General features: G+C 35.3%; 2 protein-coding genes across 3 annotated transcripts in view; one reads left to right on the forward strand and one right to left on the reverse strand.

The window, feature by feature from the left end:
- Positions 1-3,401: 3,401 nt before the first annotated feature.
- Positions 3,402-11,494, reverse strand: LOC124364395 (retinol dehydrogenase 11-like). Its single transcript, XM_046819837.1, has 3 exons — positions 11,027-11,494; positions 6,715-6,950; positions 3,402-3,723 (listed from the first exon to the last, which is right to left on the reverse strand). Exons 1-3 carry the CDS (start codon positions 11,297-11,299, stop codon positions 3,417-3,419), a joined length of 816 nt encoding a protein of 271 aa, XP_046675793.1. The 5' UTR covers positions 11,300-11,494; the 3' UTR covers positions 3,402-3,416.
- A 1,310-nt stretch (positions 11,495-12,804) lies between these two features.
- LOC124364396 (RNA polymerase II-associated protein 1-like) overlaps positions 12,805-18,662 on the forward strand; it is a 72,120-nt gene continuing 66,262 nt past the window's right edge. Inside the window, exon 1 of one of the 2 annotated variants that reach the window (XM_046819838.1) lies at positions 12,805-12,935. The gene's annotated coding sequence lies outside the window, so the exon portion shown is untranslated. The remainder of the gene's footprint in view (positions 12,936-18,662) is intronic. The other variant, XM_046819839.1, reaches the window with a different exon arrangement.

An 18,662-nucleotide genomic window follows, 5' to 3' on the forward strand; every position in this document is an offset into this window, starting at 1 on the left:
CTCGATCAGATGCTAGTATGGGGGGCGTTTGAACTATTTAATAAGAGACATTGTTAAAAACCCGGGTCGTCGCGATTTTCTGAAAATGAACAGAGGCAATGATTTTAACTAAATTCTGTGACACTTTAACCTATGGACCTGTTTGTAACGTAAAGATGGCTTTACAGTTCCTGGACAGTCAATTTTCGATATATTTTTCCATTTGTCTAGAGTTTGTGTTTGGTGGTGTTGTACGTTTTCACTGTTTTTTACAATACATATTCATAAATTATGCTTGTTTTCCTCAACGTGTGACATATAATTAATTACAGGAAAACTAATACTAACGAGTTTCAGAGAAAAAAATCGCTTGATCTGGCCAATATTGTTTTCCGGACAGGTCTCCAGCAGCCGATGTAAACCGGTTCGAGAGGGGAACTAGTAAAGTATAAGAAATTTGCGTATATGGCTACAACTGAACATGATCAAAAATAATCACCTGTACGAAGACTAGGGATGCTAAAATATTATATATTATAATTAAAAAGCTAATTTGTTATTTTTCCAAATCAATAACAATTCTTATTCTTTTGGGTGGACCAATATTATGGGGGATTTACCTATAAATTAGTTTAACCCAAGATTAATAGAGTTGTACCCAAATCAATGTCCTTAGTACAGGCTTTTTCTAAGAAATACGTCTTTCATCTTAGTTAGGAAACAAAAAGGTCACTTATCGGTATAACATTGTAGGATGATTGGTTTCAAAGTCAATAGGTATATTTATAAAGATAATTTGCAGGGTCCAGACAGTTTTTTGTGAATCTAAATGAATGGTTGGTTATAAAGTCAGCAAAATTGTGCAATTTTTAGGATTGTATTTACTTAGACAATTTGGTGGGTGTTTTATACGGAATTCAGTGTTTGGGTTATTGTAAGAATTCAATATTTACATGTGTTGTTTTTTTACTGTAAAGTGGATATTTGTTTTGTAGTGTAGGGGTGTGGAGGGTGTTTGACTTTCTATGGTTGGTTACAAATGGTGGTATACATATGTATCCTAAATGGAATACAGGGGTGTGGGGTTAAATTTAGGGTTATATGCCGTTTTTGTTTTGTTTGGTTGGGGGTGTTAAAAATACGGGAAACATTAATATTAAATTAACTTTCCTCAAGGGAGTGTAATATAAAATGGATTTGTAATTCTTATTTATGATTTTTCCGAAGGTAGGTTTTAAATAAATCTTTGGTTTGATGGGTGGTAAATTTTTGTTGTATATATTTTAAGTAGGAAGCGATAAATAAAAGGGAAAATTGGTGTTTTTTTTCAAATGCCAAGTGTAATTAAAATGTTTTACATGTTTTTTTTTGTAAATATAATGTTTTATGAACTGGGTGGGATAGGTAGTTACAAACAAATTGGAAATCAATTTGTGTGGTTGGTTTTAAATTTTTTAAAAAGATGGTGAAACACCAAATTAGTTGCAAAAAATGATTTTAATTAAAACTACAATTTTTTGGGAACATATCTAATGGTGGTTTTACCATTTTTAATTGCAAATTAATTGTTTGTGAGGAGCCACCAGACTTCAAAATTTTGGTTTAGATTTTTGGTGTTTATTTGGGGTTGGGGTTGGTTTTGTCGTTTGATATAGATTTGGTGGGGATTTTAAAGATTTTTTTAAAAAAATTTCTAAAAATTGATTAGGGGGTAATGGGGGTTAAACAAATTTTTAGTGGGAAATGTTGAATAATGTCTCTACATTTTCTTATTGTATATTGGTGAGGGAAGAAGAGTAATGATTGGCCTGTGTGTTGTTTAGTAGGGTTAATATTTTTATTTTTGTTTGGGGGTTTAAATATCCCAAATTTTTGATGGTGGGTTTTTTTTTTGGGGGTTTTTCAGCCTAACTTAAAAGAGGTTTTGATGGGTAAGGGTTTATTGGGGTTAGTTTGGGTTGGTGGGTTTCAGTGGTTTTTGTGTCAATATGGGGGGATCAATGTTTATCACTTGAATGGGTGTATTGGGTGTGGTAGGATGGTTGGGGTGGTGGTAGGGGTTGTGATATTGGGGGTGGGGGGTGGGGGTGGGGGGGTGTTGGGGTGATGAATATAAGATGGGGGTGGGTAAACACCTTCAATCTTATTGGAGGGGTGATGGTTTTAATTGTGTAGTTGCTTGGGGTGAAAGTTTTTGGGGTTGGGTTTTCAGGAGTGGGTTGAAACATACAACTGGTAATTTGGTGTTGTTTTATAAGGATTGGAAACTGGGGGTGGGAGGTCAATTGGGGATGGGGTGGTGTTTAAACAAATTAGGTAAATGGTGGGTTGATTTGGGGACATTTTGGGGGTGTGATTGGAGTTTGGGCCACAGGCCAATTTATTGGTTTGTAAATGGGGGTATGGCATGGGAACAATTCGAGGGCATCCACTGTACAGTCAACCTTTCAGACGTGGTGATTAACTAAAAGTTATTGGATCGTTGGGCTGCCGTATCAATAATCATAAAAGCTAGGGAAGGATTAGTTTGAGTCAATGGGGGAGGGATTGTTTTGTTTGAAGATAAGGGTATTTTTCACTGCGTTTTGGGTCAGGAACCGACTGGTGGATGGAAAGTATGTTGGGGGGTGGTGTAATTACTGGGGGGATCCAAGGTAGATTGGGGGGTTTTAAAATAGGGAGTGTTTTGTTTTGTTGTGTAGGTGAAATAAAGGGGGGTAGGGTGTTTTTTTTTGGTGTGTTTTGTTATGTATAGGTGTTATTTAAAAAAAAATTGTTGTTTAATTTTTAAAATTTACACTTTAGAACAAGCATATACTAAAAAAATAAATAATTCAGTAATTGTTGTTTATAAATATGGGGGTGTTTTTTTTACCATAGCAACTTTTTTTTTTCATTTTAGACAGGTGTCGGTTTTAAATTGTAAGCAAAATTAACGAAACTGTTTATGTTGAGTTATTTGTTGTTTAGTTTTTGTCTGTACAAGGAGCATTAACAAACTGGATTATTTAGACCACACCACAAATGTTGGGACTAAATATACCCATATCTTAGTATTTTTAAATTTATTTTTTTTTTTAAAAAAAACATGAATTTGTGGTTTAACATAAATTTGGAAATTCACTAAAATTGGCAGTTCATTGACTCGACACATAAGTACAAAAATGAGAGTTAAATTTTAAATTCATTAGTTGTAGTATTCTTTAGCATATGCTCCTATCTAGAGTTGACAAGCAAATCATTCACTCACTTTATTACATCTCAACTAAGCTAATATTCATTTTATGCAATTTTTTCCTCAAATATAAAATCTGAAATCAAACAAATTTCCAAAAAACTTTTACAGTCCGGATGTTTGATGGTCCAGATTTTGTACAGTCCATAATTTTTACATCCAAATTACTAATAATGAATGATTAAGTAAAGTAAAGTAATAATTAGAGACAGACCTGTGTGGCAGAGCGCATGAAGAAAAATGCGATGGGCAGAAATATGACGTACTGATACCACCGAATGTCCGAGTGACGGAACAGTCGAGTGTAGCAGAAGCCTGGGCAGACGGCAAACACGTCCACACCTGTACCCGTTGTGCGGCGGGCCAGTTCCTCGCAGTGGTAGACGTTGGCGAGTTTACTGTTGCAGTAACCGGGGTTCCTCACCTTGCCAGTGAAACCCTTCTCACCATTCAGGTTGTCAAAGTCAATCACTCCGTTCTGGTGCAAGGTGGACGACACGATCACAACTCTGCAATACAACACATCCACTGATCACTGTATCTTTGAAAACCATGACAATGTCACAATAAAACCCTCCTTAACATTAAGGTTGTCAAAGTCAATCACCCCGTTCTGGTGCAAGGTGGACAACACGCTCACAACTCTGCAATACAACACATCCACTGATCACTGTATCTTTGAAAACCATGACAATGTCACAATAAAACCCTCCTTAACATTCAGGTTGTCAAAGTCAATCACCCCGTTCTGGTGCAAGGTGGACAACACGCTCACAACTCTGCAATACAACACATCCACTGATCACTGTATCTTTGAAAACCATGACAATGTCACAATAAAACCCTCCTTAACATTAAGGTTGTCAAAGTCAATCACCCCGTTCTGGTGCAAGGTGGACAACACGCTCACAACTCTGCAATACAACACATCCACTGATCACTGTATCTTTGAAAACCATGACAATGTCACAATAAAACCCTCCTTAACATTAAGGTTGTCAAAGTCAATCACCCCGTTCTGGTGCAAGGTGGACAACACGCTCACAACTCTGCAATACAACACATCCACTGATCACTGTATCTTTGAAAACCATGACAATGTCACAATAAAACCCTCCTTAACATTCAGGTTGTCAAAGTCAATCACTCCGTTCTGGTGCAAGGTGGACAACACGCTCACAACTCCGCAATACAATGCATATACTCATTGTTTCTGTATTTTGACAACAATGCCAATGTTACAGTGAAACCCTTCCCAATATTCAGGTTATCAATGTCAATCATCCTGTTCTGGTACAAGGTGGTTGAATTGTAACGTGTCTATTACAACTCTGCATTCACTGTCACATATTATTAAAACATTTTAAATTAACCCTTTAAGGACCGGACCCTAAAATGGATGTTGCCCAATACTGTAATACCTGCTGTGTGGACTAGCTCCCAAAACTGTTCAGTTGTCAGTCATGCTGTTTTGAAGTGGTTCAAGAGAAAAAATCATAAAAATGTATTTATTGGCATATGATTATGCATTTGGTGTCAAAATGTACATTTTAAATCAGCCTAACTAGGTAAAACTCCAAATTGTCTTTATGTGACCCTCGTTTTTTGCATTTATAAAAGAAATTAAAATAAAATAACAAAATTATTTAATATTTTTTTAGTTAATTATGTTTTACTGAAAAAAACCAAAGAGTTTTTAACCATGGGAAACCAGTTTATTTTACAGAGAATATATTGTTTTCTACATGTGTACCAAATTTTAACTTATTTGAAATACAAATAATAAAATTACACGAAATTTATCATGTTGCTACAAAAGCAATAAAAAAGTTGTTGTTCGGAAATATCAGTACAGCATCGAAAATATAAAAATAATTGGAGTTATACAAATTCTTATTTTATTTTACAATGTAGTGAAGATCAAAATAGGCATAAGTCAATAAAATGTACTGTTTACAATGGCATAAAGTGAAAAAATACGAGTATATACACTATGTACAAACAATTTTCACTCGGAGCACTATTTACACACGTTTGCCAAAGCAAAGAGAATGGCAGCCCTCTTTGCACCAACTGCAAATCTAGATTATTTTTTCTTGATTGCTTGTAGTTTTGACCAGATCTTGAAGGTTGTAGAATAGGGTTATAGGTGGGATCTGCATCTGAGTCGTCATCAAATGGAATTGAAAAATCAGACGAATCTAGCTCCCTATCAAGTTCACTTGTTCTCAAGTTCTCATATGCCATTTTCATCACAATTCACTCAAAAATTATTAGTACAAAAGCAAACATTACTACTACTCGAAAACACAGAACAACAAATGGACAGAACGTACACATGTAGACAGCTGGCGCCCGGCGGCGAGGCGAGCCACTACGCAGTACGCAGTGATCAGCTGACAGCGCTATTGTATTGTTGCTGTGTAATATTTTTTAGTTCATTCAAAACAATATTTTAATATCCTTAATACTTTTAACAAAGTGTGTATGGTTTAAACTATACACTAAAATTATATTTTAAATTCTAACATTATTATATTACTTATTAAAAATAGCAAAATTCCGGCGTCCAGAAATCGACCGCCTGGTCCTATTAGCGTGATTTACGAACGTCCAGAAATCGACCGTTTGGTCTTTTGAGCATACTTATCAGACATCCAAAAATCGACCGCTTGGGGTCCAAAGGGTTAAAACTATTCTGTTGTATTTAACTATTAGCAGGAGTAATAATAAAATGAAGGTGAACTGGAGCAAAATTCCACATTCAAATTAAATCAACTGTTCCTACCATAACGTCAACGTTTCCTACCATTATGTCTAGAAGACTCGGTTGTTCCACCACGAATTCAAATTGAATCAACCCATCCTACCATACCTTCGTTATATGTAAGAAAAGTACTTGTAAAAAACTATATAAATTTATTACTGTCTGTCTGATTTATATGAAGGATAATATTGAAAACTGACGGGTTGCCAGTTCTTGTTTTGTATTGACTGAAATCATTTATTGAAAAAGAATCCTTTTAGGTAATCAGACAGTTATAAACAAACAAGTGTACAATTAGGGAGTCAGCTAGCGTGAACCGTGGAAAGGGGAGTGCTTACAGCGTATCTGCAGCGCCGTCCCCTTCCACCCACCAACAACTCTCTCGCGGAACGACCTTCATACAGGTAGTAAACAAGCCGACACCGATGTTTAGCATGTCTACCTGTCCTATTACAAAGACTCGCTCGCATGTCTTATCTCCATAAAATTGGTGGCCTGTTAAATTTTGATAAACAGTTAAGTAAGCACTACTTTTGTTAGACACTGACTGTACCACATGCTCTAGTGTGTAGTGGAGAGGGAACAGTAGCTTATGCGCATGCGCTAGCCACAGTTCACACTGGCTGGCTCCTTCAGTACTTGTTTTTATTAGAACACAAAATTATGTAATACGGTATAATTTAACAATTTAAGGTAAAGTTTCAATTACAGATAACTTTTCTGCTATCTTAACCGGCTTGGTGCTGACTTTTTCAACCTATCCAGGAGGAGATTGGTCAACAAGAAATGGCTAAGATGATTGACTCCAAAGTGAATTTCAAATCCGTCTTGAGTTTTCTGCTGCTTCGTGACGGGAATGCTCACTCCTGCGTTATTGATTAGGGCATGTATTTGAGGGAAGTCCTTCAGGACTTCTTCAGCAAACAGTTTAACTGACTTTAGGGATGTCAAATCAACTTCCATGGGAATCTGGAACAGGAAACTCTTTGTAGTAAGTTAACAAAGAATGTTCACTCCTGCATTGCTATCATGCAAGAGAGCTCTGCTCCATGGGCTTCCAAAGTTAATCTTATGGTGGTATTTTAGTTTAGTTTAGAACAGCTGATTACTAAAGGGTACATGTGTTGCCCAGGCAGTTATTCTCAATTCACTAACCAACTTATAATCAGCTGATTGGTTCCATGGGTAACACTGTCTCTGATGTCGCTCAAGACTGATGAGGATATCCGAGATTGGTTCAGATTAACGTATGTCAAGGGTCGTGCCCGAGGTGACCCTGCTATAAACTAAACACCAGGATCTAGGCTAATGCTCCGTAAGTGCACTTAGCGATTGTGGTGTTCTCGCAGTAGTGCTGCCAGTTCAGGCATAGTCTTAGCTTGTCTGTTCAGAATCACACCACATATACGTAAGCGAGGCATGCCTCAGGGATGCAAAGTGCATCACAAACAGAGCCTTGGCGTTGGGTGCCTACCAAGTGTAAACTGGTCATCCAGGGCTCTGACCAGGCAAACCTGTTATTTCCTCAGTATTCGTAGGACATTTATTGAGTATGAAAATCAAACAAAACAGCCCAACCGATCTAGATCTGTAACTACTACCTTTGGTCAACTTTTTCGGGTCAGCAGTCCTATGGCCGTAAAGGATTCTCTCTGAGCATCCTGAGGCCCTTGCTTAGCAACTGGTGGATTTTGTGTGGTGGATGGAAGATTGTTGGAGACTATTTATTTATTAGGATATCCATTAGTAGTGAGCTTCATATTGCACAGCAAGGACAGTGAACATTGCTTAGAGTTCCATATCAGTGCATTTACCTTACCTGTTTACGTAGTGAGTAATTATTTAATCAGTGAACATGAATTTATAACCTCTTATAACGTCAACAATGCAAGACAAACAAATACACAGGCCACGATTCTGCTACTACGATTATATACAACACTTATAATAACAACGCTTGTCTTTAACTGTGCTTGGAAGTGTAATAGATTAGAGCATCAGTCAATAGACCTCAAGGACCTGCAATCAAAACCGTGATTGGGCTATTACATTTTTGCATTGTGGAAGAAAATATTTTTTTAAATAGATTTTATTATTAATTTATTGTTTGTATACCTTTGTAATAGTTAAGTTTTAATTTAGTAACATAAGCATGTAAATTAATTTAATTAAATAAAGTTAATTAGTTTGTCTTGATGTATTATAATTGAATTAAATTGTTATATTTTTAATATTATTGTTATATTTTATAACTTATTTGTTACTTTGAATTTTAACTCAAATGCTTCCTTAACTAGATCTAAAGAATATATCAGTGTCATTGATATTTTTGTCTTTCATTAAAGATGGTATTATTGAAGTTATGCCACAGTTGTGCAGTGAACTGGCCCACTAAGGCCACTTGTAATAAATAATAATAAATGTGTTTAATTTTCTCAATCAAATACTTGTAAATACAGTACATATACAACAACATACATCTTAATGAGAAAAATATACCAACCCAAAAATAAAAATTCTTGGATTTGAGTGGAAGTCATTATCAGGTTTTTAATTAGAAAACCAAGCAGCAAGCCTAAGTTTTACAGTAACAGTTAAGTAACATCTTTATTATCTAACCTCTTATCATCCAACTGTCTGGGTCATCTGGCTATGTTTATCTGAACTTTTAGCCAAGCATCATGCCACCATTATCTGTTGTTAGTTTTTGTTTTCTAGCAGACGTCTGCAGTACTATTCTTTGTCTGAGTCATTCTCATGTTATTGATTATGATTAGTTGACAGATTTCTGCTGACCTGTTTGGTGTATAGTATAGTTTCATTTAGTCTTATCATTTTAAAAATTATAGTAGTAGAAATGAATGTCACATTGTAAGAGTAATAATGGCTACAAGTATGAAGAGAAAACTTATTTTGTGCAGAAACTATATATTTTACAAAGATTGAACAAAGGCAAATCAGTTGCTAAATTAGCATCTGAATCCGTTTCAGATGCTGTGTAACAATCATTAAGACTGAGAAAAAACCGAAAATATCTCAAAGCTTATTCAATAACAACAGTTAAAAATGAACATAGCCTACTATAAAAATCACAAAAGTGTAAAAAAAACCCAAAACTTGGAACTCTTTGATGATGCTGTACGGGTTTGGTTTTACCATGAAAGACGTAAAGGGACTCCACTTTCAAAGACTATTTTAAAACAAAAAGAAATCAGTTGCGCAAAATATTGGGTGGTAAAGAAACTAAGTTTACAGCAAGTGGGTTGGCTTTAGCTATGGAAAAATTGTTTACGGCGTTAGGCAAGTTGTTATTTCTGGTTGAAAACTATCAGTCGATGATGATGCTGCTAAAGAGAAAGTTTTAAAAAATTGTGTCAGAAAATAAACTTGTAGCAGATCAACTCTATAACATTGATGAGTCAAGCCTCAATTAAAAAATGCTACAGAAAAACCTCTTGGAAAAAATCAAGTGAAAAATCGCTTGTCTCAACTAAGCACAGAAATTTGATGTCCGCTTCTAGCACCTCTATGAACATCACAAATTGCCTGTGATTTTTTCCTCGCCACTATCAATCCTTTGCTGTGATTTTGCTTTCTCCTCTCTGAAAATACAAGCTCTGTGATGAGATCTCAACTCTTAGCTGTCGTTGAGAGGCATGTAGCGACGCTAAGCAGATGTTCGGTTGTCATGAAATAATTCCAACTGTTCAGCAAGGTCATTGAATTTAATCATCACGGCACCAATATGGGGCACAAGTTTTTCAATGACCTCCTCCTCAGAAGTGCAATTATATACTTCAGTAATTATATTTTGCCACTATGATACTTATAAGTTTTGAAAGATTTAGTTATTTTTTTATATTAAGTGGTAACACTTAAAAAGTTTTTGTTAATTTAAACTTTTTAAGGATAAAAGTAAATATTGGCCTGAAAGAAGTGCCCCGGCCATCAGCACGGCGCAGCATAGAAGACGACAAACGAAAAACATACCTTGAGGTATTACCTATCACTAAAAGATCAAATTCTTGAGGTTCTGATCACAAAAACATTACTTCCTACTATCTTGCAAAAAAGGAGTTCGAATTTTAACTCTCTAAAATTCTTTATTTTTATTATTTATTAAATTTATCATTTTTATCCCCTAAATCCTTATATTGTTTTGTTCAAGAAGACGATTGCAATAGGTTAATAATGCAAATCTTATTACCAGATAAAAGTGAATTTGATAATAACGCAACAAAAATTTACCAAACTTTCTACAAACAAATAAATAGTGTAAAAAACAAACAAGTTTAATAAATAAGCAAAACTAACGTAACCATAACTTCCTAATGTTGTATACATGTACAATCTACTTACAAACCACTGGTAACTTACAATCACATAAGAATATCTTTCCTCGATTTAAAAATAACACAAGATACACAAGAAACTCATACTCTCACTCTGAAAAAACTCATATGACTCATTAAAAAGGAATAAATGAGTGTTTTAATATTGTGGCCGCTCACATAATCCACACTAAAACATGTAAATAACTAAATGACTTTAAAAACGAATTTGATGGTATTAGAGTTAACGCTCTGTGGTAGTTGAGAGATGGACTCCATAGCTATCCACTAGGCAGTAAAAGCTACTACACGAGTGGTTGTCGGTTTTATACTAAGCTGTTCTGACCACAGATAACACTGGAAATCATAGATAACAAGAAGCACAGTACAAAAATATAAAACATTATGACACCAAAAAATGAAATGACATTTCCATTTCAGTTATTAAGTAACAGTTATTTGTGATTTGCGCCCCCTAAAACCATATATAATTGTGTTCAGAAGAACAAGCAGAATAAGTTAGTAATGGTGAAATTTTGATTAGCAACTCAGGCCATTAATTTCACTGATACCTCGGGTATTATATATACTACAACTAACAAGTGACTTATATAAAACTACCTTACTTTCTAGGGGGACTGTCTGATAGTCATACTAAAATATTAAAGGAATTGAAGTTGATCTAATAATTTCCCAACATTACTGTAAACTTACCAACTCTCCAGTTGTAACTACTTTTCTGATGTCCTCAATCGTTGCTTTAGCTCTATCCATATCTCTACAGGCCATGATAATTCTAGCCTTTCTGGTTGCCAATCCTTTCACAGTTTCCTTTCCAAGGCCAGAATTAGCCCCAGTAACTATAAAAACTCTACCCTGTAAAGATTCGAAATCCTTGCATTTTCCCCAACTGGATTCTCTATACTTTCTGACTAGACCTAGAACAACAACAACTGGAACTAATACTAACACAATTCCAAAAACCATTTTGAATTAACTCAGATTTAACCGATACCGATTCGTATTTTTGCATACACAATCTCTCTCAACAATTTAAAAGCCCCACACGTATAGGTGTAGAGGGCTCAATATTAATTCTCTAAAAATTACTGGATAAATTTAGTTGTTGTGATAGGATTTTATTTCACACTATCTTCTTAGATACAAGGTTGTTTAGCAGACGACAAGACACGGGAAAAAAGTTGTGTTTGCATTAAGCAACGTTTAATATTTAACAATGAAACCTTGCTATACACCATTGTATTTTTATTGTACAGTTTTGCCATAAACCCCTTTAGATTCAATTCTCATGGAATTCAAAAGAATCTTATAGATTCAGACATTTTTCACAAAATAAGTTTAGTTTACTAAACTTCAAAATTGCATCAGTGTAATAGAAACTTCTTCACCAACCATCAAATTTAAATCGGTGTATTTAAAAAATTACATCAATTCATGTTCAGTGGAAACATACTTTTACTATTTACTTATCATAGAAATATTGTCTAACTACTAGAAAAAGGCCGACCAAAACGGGATGAACGATATGTTTAACTTTGAAATTACAATGTTCAAATTCTTAAGCATTTCTGATCAGGCCGTTTGCTCTGAAAAATTGATTTGACATACGTGTGACCATTACATAACGAGACACGAGTGAATTATTGTAAAATTTCACTTTAAACTTGGAAAAATTGCTACTGAAACTTGTAATATAAAGTTGTATATATATATTAGTGAGTCTATATCGTGGGCATGTTTTTTTTTTTCAATGTTTAAAGCGTTTTAAAATGGCAAAGAAGACGCTGAAGATGATTCGCGGCCAGGTCGCCCTTCAATTTCAAAAACAGATGAAAAAGTCGGTAATTTAGGTCTCTTTGACCGTTGATTAAGTATTCACGCAAAATTGGTGAACTATGTCAAAGAACAACAAAAATATGCCCCGAAATGTGGAACAAACATGTGTTCCGTTTGACCGTTAATTAAATATTCGCGCAATTGGTGAAACAGTAGGTATCGATAAAGAATTTTTACGGTGAATTTTACATGACAATTTTAACATGCGAAAAGTGGGTGGTAAAATGGGACCTATAATTCTTTGTTTGCTCAATTTTTAGCATACTGTTCTTCAAGAGACATATAACAAATGCTGCAAAAGAATGTTTTTACTGTCCATTTTTGAGTAATGATTATTTAAATGGAGAAAACGTAAATTTCAACAAGAAAAACGTGCATTTCTTTTTATTTTTGGTTATAAAAATTCTCTAAAACACAAAATACTTTTCTTTAACTCAAATACATGGTGAATTAACCTTAATAGTGAATAATTTTATCGAGGTAACATATATATGTGTATTTTAATGTTTTATACGTTTGAAATTAGATGTAGCGTGTAAGAGAAGTCGCTCCGTCAGGGATTTTCTTTAAAAAAATCTACGTTAGTGTGTGCTTCCAATTCTTTGTTTTCATTTTTACTCTATGGTGTACTCCGAAAGACATTCCAGCTGGCAACCGGCTATTATTTCATATTTGAGGTTATTGTTGTTGTTTTTTTTAACCGATTTTTGTTTACTTTATTCAATTTAAATTGCATTAAAATTTCTTCAACTATTTGAAGTTTGCTGTAAGTCAACTTTTATTTACTTACGTTAACGTATCTGAGGCTGGTAAATAAATATATAAATAACAAATAATGAAAACATGACTGCACTTAACCTATAATAAAAACAGCATACACATTCCACACATTTTTACTTAAGTAAAAGCCTGATATTATAAACATGTTAAATATTTACTCTAACCACTTCACTTTAATTATTATTTTCCAGAGTAAAATGCTTGAAAAGTGAATTATAAAATCAACTGACAACAATTTTATTAACCATGACGGGTAGGGTACGATAAGCGGACCCGGTTTTTTATATCGAAGAATGTAACCATTGATACTTAATATTCGCATCTCAAATCCTAGACTATCAATTGATATAAAAGTATTTATAGTCATCAATAACAATCACATGTTTTAAATTAAAATATGAATTTAATATTTACAGTGATGAAACAAATTATTATAACCAAAATTAGGAAAACTGAAGACATATTTGCTCCTCTCTCAGTTACAGTTGTTTTTTTTCCCACAAATTTCACAATCTCGGTTTTTCGGTACGAGTCCAACATGTTGAAGCCACGTAAAACATGTCTTATCATCTTTCAAAGCAATGTCGTGTATTCTAAAATTTACTGCCATTTTTAACCCTTCGCACGCTGTTGACAAATATAACCGCCAATATTTACTTTGCTAAAAACGCTGTTGACAAACCTATTCACTTTTAAACATTGAGGTTATTATTGGGAGTAAGTAGTTCCCAGTTTTGCCGGTGGAGTGCAGCAACTGCTGGAGCATATATATCCCTCAATAGAAAAGCACAGTAATAGTTGTCCCCGCCTCCCGGTTTTTCTCCAAGCTGCAAAATGGCGGCGCACTACCCATGCCACTGCCTGTTTTGCCAGACACTAGCGCTACTGACAAACTAACTCGCCGGTTTAGTTCGTTCACGGACTGCGAGGGGAACTGTTGAGTTTATGTTGTCAAATTGGTTTTTGACATATTGGGCAGATGTGTTGTGTGTACACGCAACGGTTTTACGCAAGGAGACCATTTACGTGTGCGAGACATGCACCGCCCGGCCGAACCTGCACACGGATACGTGTTTCAAGACGTACCAAACGTTGACGTTATCTTGAACACAGTGATGGCTAATTTGAGATCTTTTATACCCATTAATGTTTTATTTTAATTGTATACATATCAATTTATTTTAATTGAACTCCTGTCAGTTGTATACATACTATACATATACTATACTATAATATAATATAATATTATACACTATAGTAAAATTTCGTTCAACATTTCGTTAAATTTGGTGTATTTATATTGTTTCATAATTTAAATAAACGTATTAAAAAAATTATACTTTTTTTTTCGTTCCCAAAAGTCTTTTATATGGTAACAAACTCAAATACAACATTAGCGTTGACTTTATGGAAAAAAAAATTTTGAGGTATATGTAGCGTTTGGGTATGGTGCGTTCCAAATTGCCGTAGCGCGGGAAGGGTTAATAATCAAATGTTACTTATGTAAAATTGAAATATTATCTTACGCGTATTATTTGAAAGTGTTAACAGCTGTTGTTGATATAGATTATTTAAGTTAATTATTCAAAATAGTTAATCAATATCGATTGATTATATTGATGGTTATGATTAAGTAGTATCGTTTGCCAATTTCGATATAAAAACCAGGTCCGCTTATCGTACCCTACCCACCATGACTGCCAGGAGTGGCTTAGATGTATGGCACATTGACTGCTATAAGCCAAGGCTGGAGTAAAAATACTTACAATTTTACTTTACAGGGTAGGGTAAACATATGTGACAGCATTTAAATTGTTCAAATTGATATTTGATCCCATTCGAGTGTTGGGTGCATATCATACTGCACCTGGTAATTGTGAAAATAATGACCGACCCGACAAAATTCTATTTTTTACCTATTACTAACATCCTCCTGAACAAATAAAGTTTTCATGGGGTGTAGATGAGAGTTATAGAACATTAAAAATGAGACTACTTTTCATATGCAGAGCAATATTTCTTAATAAATTCAAGTCGGGCATCACATGATCTTTTGTGACCATGATTAAATCTTGTGATGATGTCATCAGATGCGTCGAATGTTGATGAAAGAAAAACATCACTATAGAAATATATTTTGTTTACTAAAACATTGTACATAATTTGAAATTAATTAAAATTTGTTATTGTAAATGGTAAAGTTGAATAAAACATTTACTAAAATTGGAATTTGAAATTCTTGCTAAACACAGTTAAATTCTAACTCCGCGCGTGGTGATTGGTCGGTTTAGTTCGTTTGTTTTGGTCGCACTGTTATGACAGGTTAGAGGTTATAATTTGTTATTTTAAATGTTTGACTAGCAATACGCGCTGTTTCTTCTCAATCGACTGAATTACGATTGATTGCAGAGTGATTTAAACTAATAATTTACTTAACACTATCAACATTTGTCAATAGTATGACATAACCTATAAACTCAGTTTCTCAACTTTTGTGTCAATCTAACAATTAATCAATCAATCATAGTTTACGATAATGAAATATCAGTGTACAATTATTTACCTTTATTGTTGTAGTTGTTGTAAATGACGAATCTAAGCACTCCACATTTTCACGAATAAACATAGTTATCTGCTTTATCCCGTGAGGCGGACCCACAGTTATCTGCTTTATCCCATGCGGATCCCGTGCGGCGGACCCACTGGACGGGCATCGTAACGTTACCGGGCGTTACACTTTTTCATGAGTGACTCCGAGCCGCAACCTAATTTAAGACGTTGTCACGTCAAAAATAATGCAAACCAATTTAACTAAATTCTATAAAACATAATAAATCATGTAAACCCCAACATTAATATGTAAATGGACAGTAATAGAGAACACTTACCATTAGTGTGTTGGCGGGTAGAGCTGAGCGACAGCAATAAACAAGTGGTGGAGCCTGGTATGTGGGTGGAGATATTTAGCCATGAAAAGGAATTCTGCCTGATAGCCAACAAAATGGTCACCCCGGACACCTTAACGTGGGATATTTGCTCTCACTTTGCACTAGTGTTTTTCAATTGTGTTGGTATATGCATCGGTATCTGGGTCAATGAAATTGATTGAATGGTTGATAAATATATTTGGCTTAATCCCTCATCGCCGAGACAGTTATAAGCCTTCCAATACTCGTTTACAATTGTTGTACCTGGCAGAATCCATTCTTTAATAACCTGTAGCAGGGTGTCCCTGTCACGTTTTTCTACAGGGACAAGGAATGATTCTATGCTCTGCCTTTCGATACCCCCGAAAACCCACTGTCCTTGAATTATTCTGCCACGATAGTATTTTCTCCTTCTAAATATGACCTTCTCAATTTCAACTATGTCAGAGGGCCACCAATTTTCTTGAGAGAGAGAGAGAAACTTTATTTTACAATTATCAAAATTGAAAATGGTGTCATACAATAAAAATTGGATAGTTAAATACAGATATTTCATGGAAAGTTGTTTGGCCATCCATATACTCTGCTATACTGTAAAAAGGTCTTTGAAGAAGCCAATCCTGAAGATGTGCTCTGAAACTCCTTGATTCAGTTGTCTTGATTTCAGCAGGCAGTCCTATTGTACAATTTAGCACCAGCGTATGTAGGCTTCTTTTCAAATCTTCCAGTCCTGTGAGCAAGCAGATTGAAGTCATTTGCATGCCTAGTACCATAAGAATGGAAGTGTCCATTCCGTACAAGGCCTTTTGAATTAGCTAGGCAGATAGTTTCCAATAGATAAATGCCCACTACAGTTAATATGTTACCCCTTGAAGGTGTCCTCTGCAGCTTTCCCTTTTTTCTAGACCATGCAGCAACCTCACAGCCTGCTTCTGCATTATCAGCACTCGCTCAAGGTGGCTGTGTGACGAGGCTCCCCAAAGCACGATGCCATACCTTAAGTGTCCCTCAAAGAGTGCATGATAGCTAGTCTTGGCTGCCTGAGGTGAGGCTATAGTCAACATCCGTCTCAAGACAAAAAGTGAGCTGCTCAGCTTGCTGCATAATTGGTCAATATGATTTGCCCAGGAAATATGGTTGTCCAGTATGACTCCTAGATGCTTAGTTGACTTAGCACATTGTAAATTAGGAAGAGCGTGTATGTCATCTCTCTTGCTTCCAAAGTTTATTTGTACACTTTTGCTTTCATTTTAGAGCAAGATCATTGGAGCTACAATAGTCAAGAGCCATATTGAAGGCTATGTATGTCTGCACTTCAAGATCCTCCACAACCCTTGATGAAGTCACAAGGACAGAGTCGTCAGCATACATCACGATTCGACAGTATTGTTCTGTAAGTAAGGGAGGTCAAAACTGAAAAGTATGAAAACATCACCGGGCCCAGGACAGACCCCTGGGGTACTCCTCTGGTAATGGGAAGTTTGGGTAGATCTTACTGTAGATGTTGCTCCATTCCTAGATTCCTTCAATTTCCACCAGCTGTTCACGACCCTCCAGATAACTTCTGAACCAATTCCATGCCGTTCCTTCAAAGCCGAGATGTCCAAGTTTATCTAAAATAAGCTTGTGGCTAAGACAATCAAATGCCTTACTCATATCTAGATGGATGCTTATGACATTATCTCCTTCTTCAAGTTTCTCTAAGATCAATTCAACAAGATCCACCAAAGCAGTTGAGGTTGATTCTATTGCAAAGAAAACCATGTTGACTTGATAAATCAATGTTGTTTATCCTCAGATGTTCGAAAATTCTTACAAGAACAACCTTCTCTATTATTTTTGCAAAGGTTGATATTAGCGATATCGGTCTGTAGTTCCCCATGTCATCCATTTTTCCTTTTTTGTGCAAGGGTATGACCTTTGCAGTTTTCAGCTTACTTGGGAAACAACCCTCACTCAAACTGAGGTTTTACGATGTGAAGTAAGGGTGGAAGTAACTCCTCCATGCAGTATTTAATCATCATAGAAGAGTACTCATCTAGACCAGCAGAGGGTTTGGATTTCATATTTGATATTATTGTTTTCAATTCTCTTTCAGAAGTAAGATGTAACACATTTAGAGGTATCCTTACATTCAGAGGAAATATTTTTCTTACTGCAGATTTTTCCAGAAGATTAGTTTTTACTGTTTCATCTGCCATAGAAGTAAAAAATTTTTTAAATCTGTTAGCAATTTCTGTAGTGTCCTCAATTTTTGAATTGGAAATCATGATATGGTCTAAGTATGAGGTATTGGAGGCTTTCCTTTTCCTTTCACTGTTTACCAGTGTCCAGAGAGCTTTGTTTTTATTAAACAGCTCTGTCAAGATAGTCTGTACTTGCTTGTTGTCTTAAAGACTTTAGTTTCAAGTCATAAGTTTTTTTTAAGGTGATTTGCCCTCATCTTATCTTCTTCCATACCATGAAACAAGTACCTGTCCTGGGCCTGCAGAAATTGCTCTTTCAGATTTCTTGCTTCAGTATCATACTTGTGTTTTACTGAAGAGACAGGTCTTTCACGAGATTTTCTCAAGGGACATGCTTCGTTAAGGGATGCTGTCAATATATAAAGAAAGATATCATAAGCTTCTTCTGTCAGGGCTGTCTCAAAAACCTGTGTCCAGTCTTGAGTAGCAAGAAGCATTTTCAGAATCCCCAAACTCTCATCATTGTAGTGCCGACGTGTGGATGAAGTTGGTTTAGTCATGGCCGCTTCAAACTCCAAACTGCAAAGTTGTCCCCGTGTG

The sequence above is a fragment of the Homalodisca vitripennis genome, chromosome 6, assembly GCF_021130785.1.
Source record: "Homalodisca vitripennis isolate AUS2020 chromosome 6, UT_GWSS_2.1, whole genome shotgun sequence".
NCBI lineage: Eukaryota > Metazoa > Arthropoda > Insecta > Hemiptera > Cicadellidae > Homalodisca > Homalodisca vitripennis.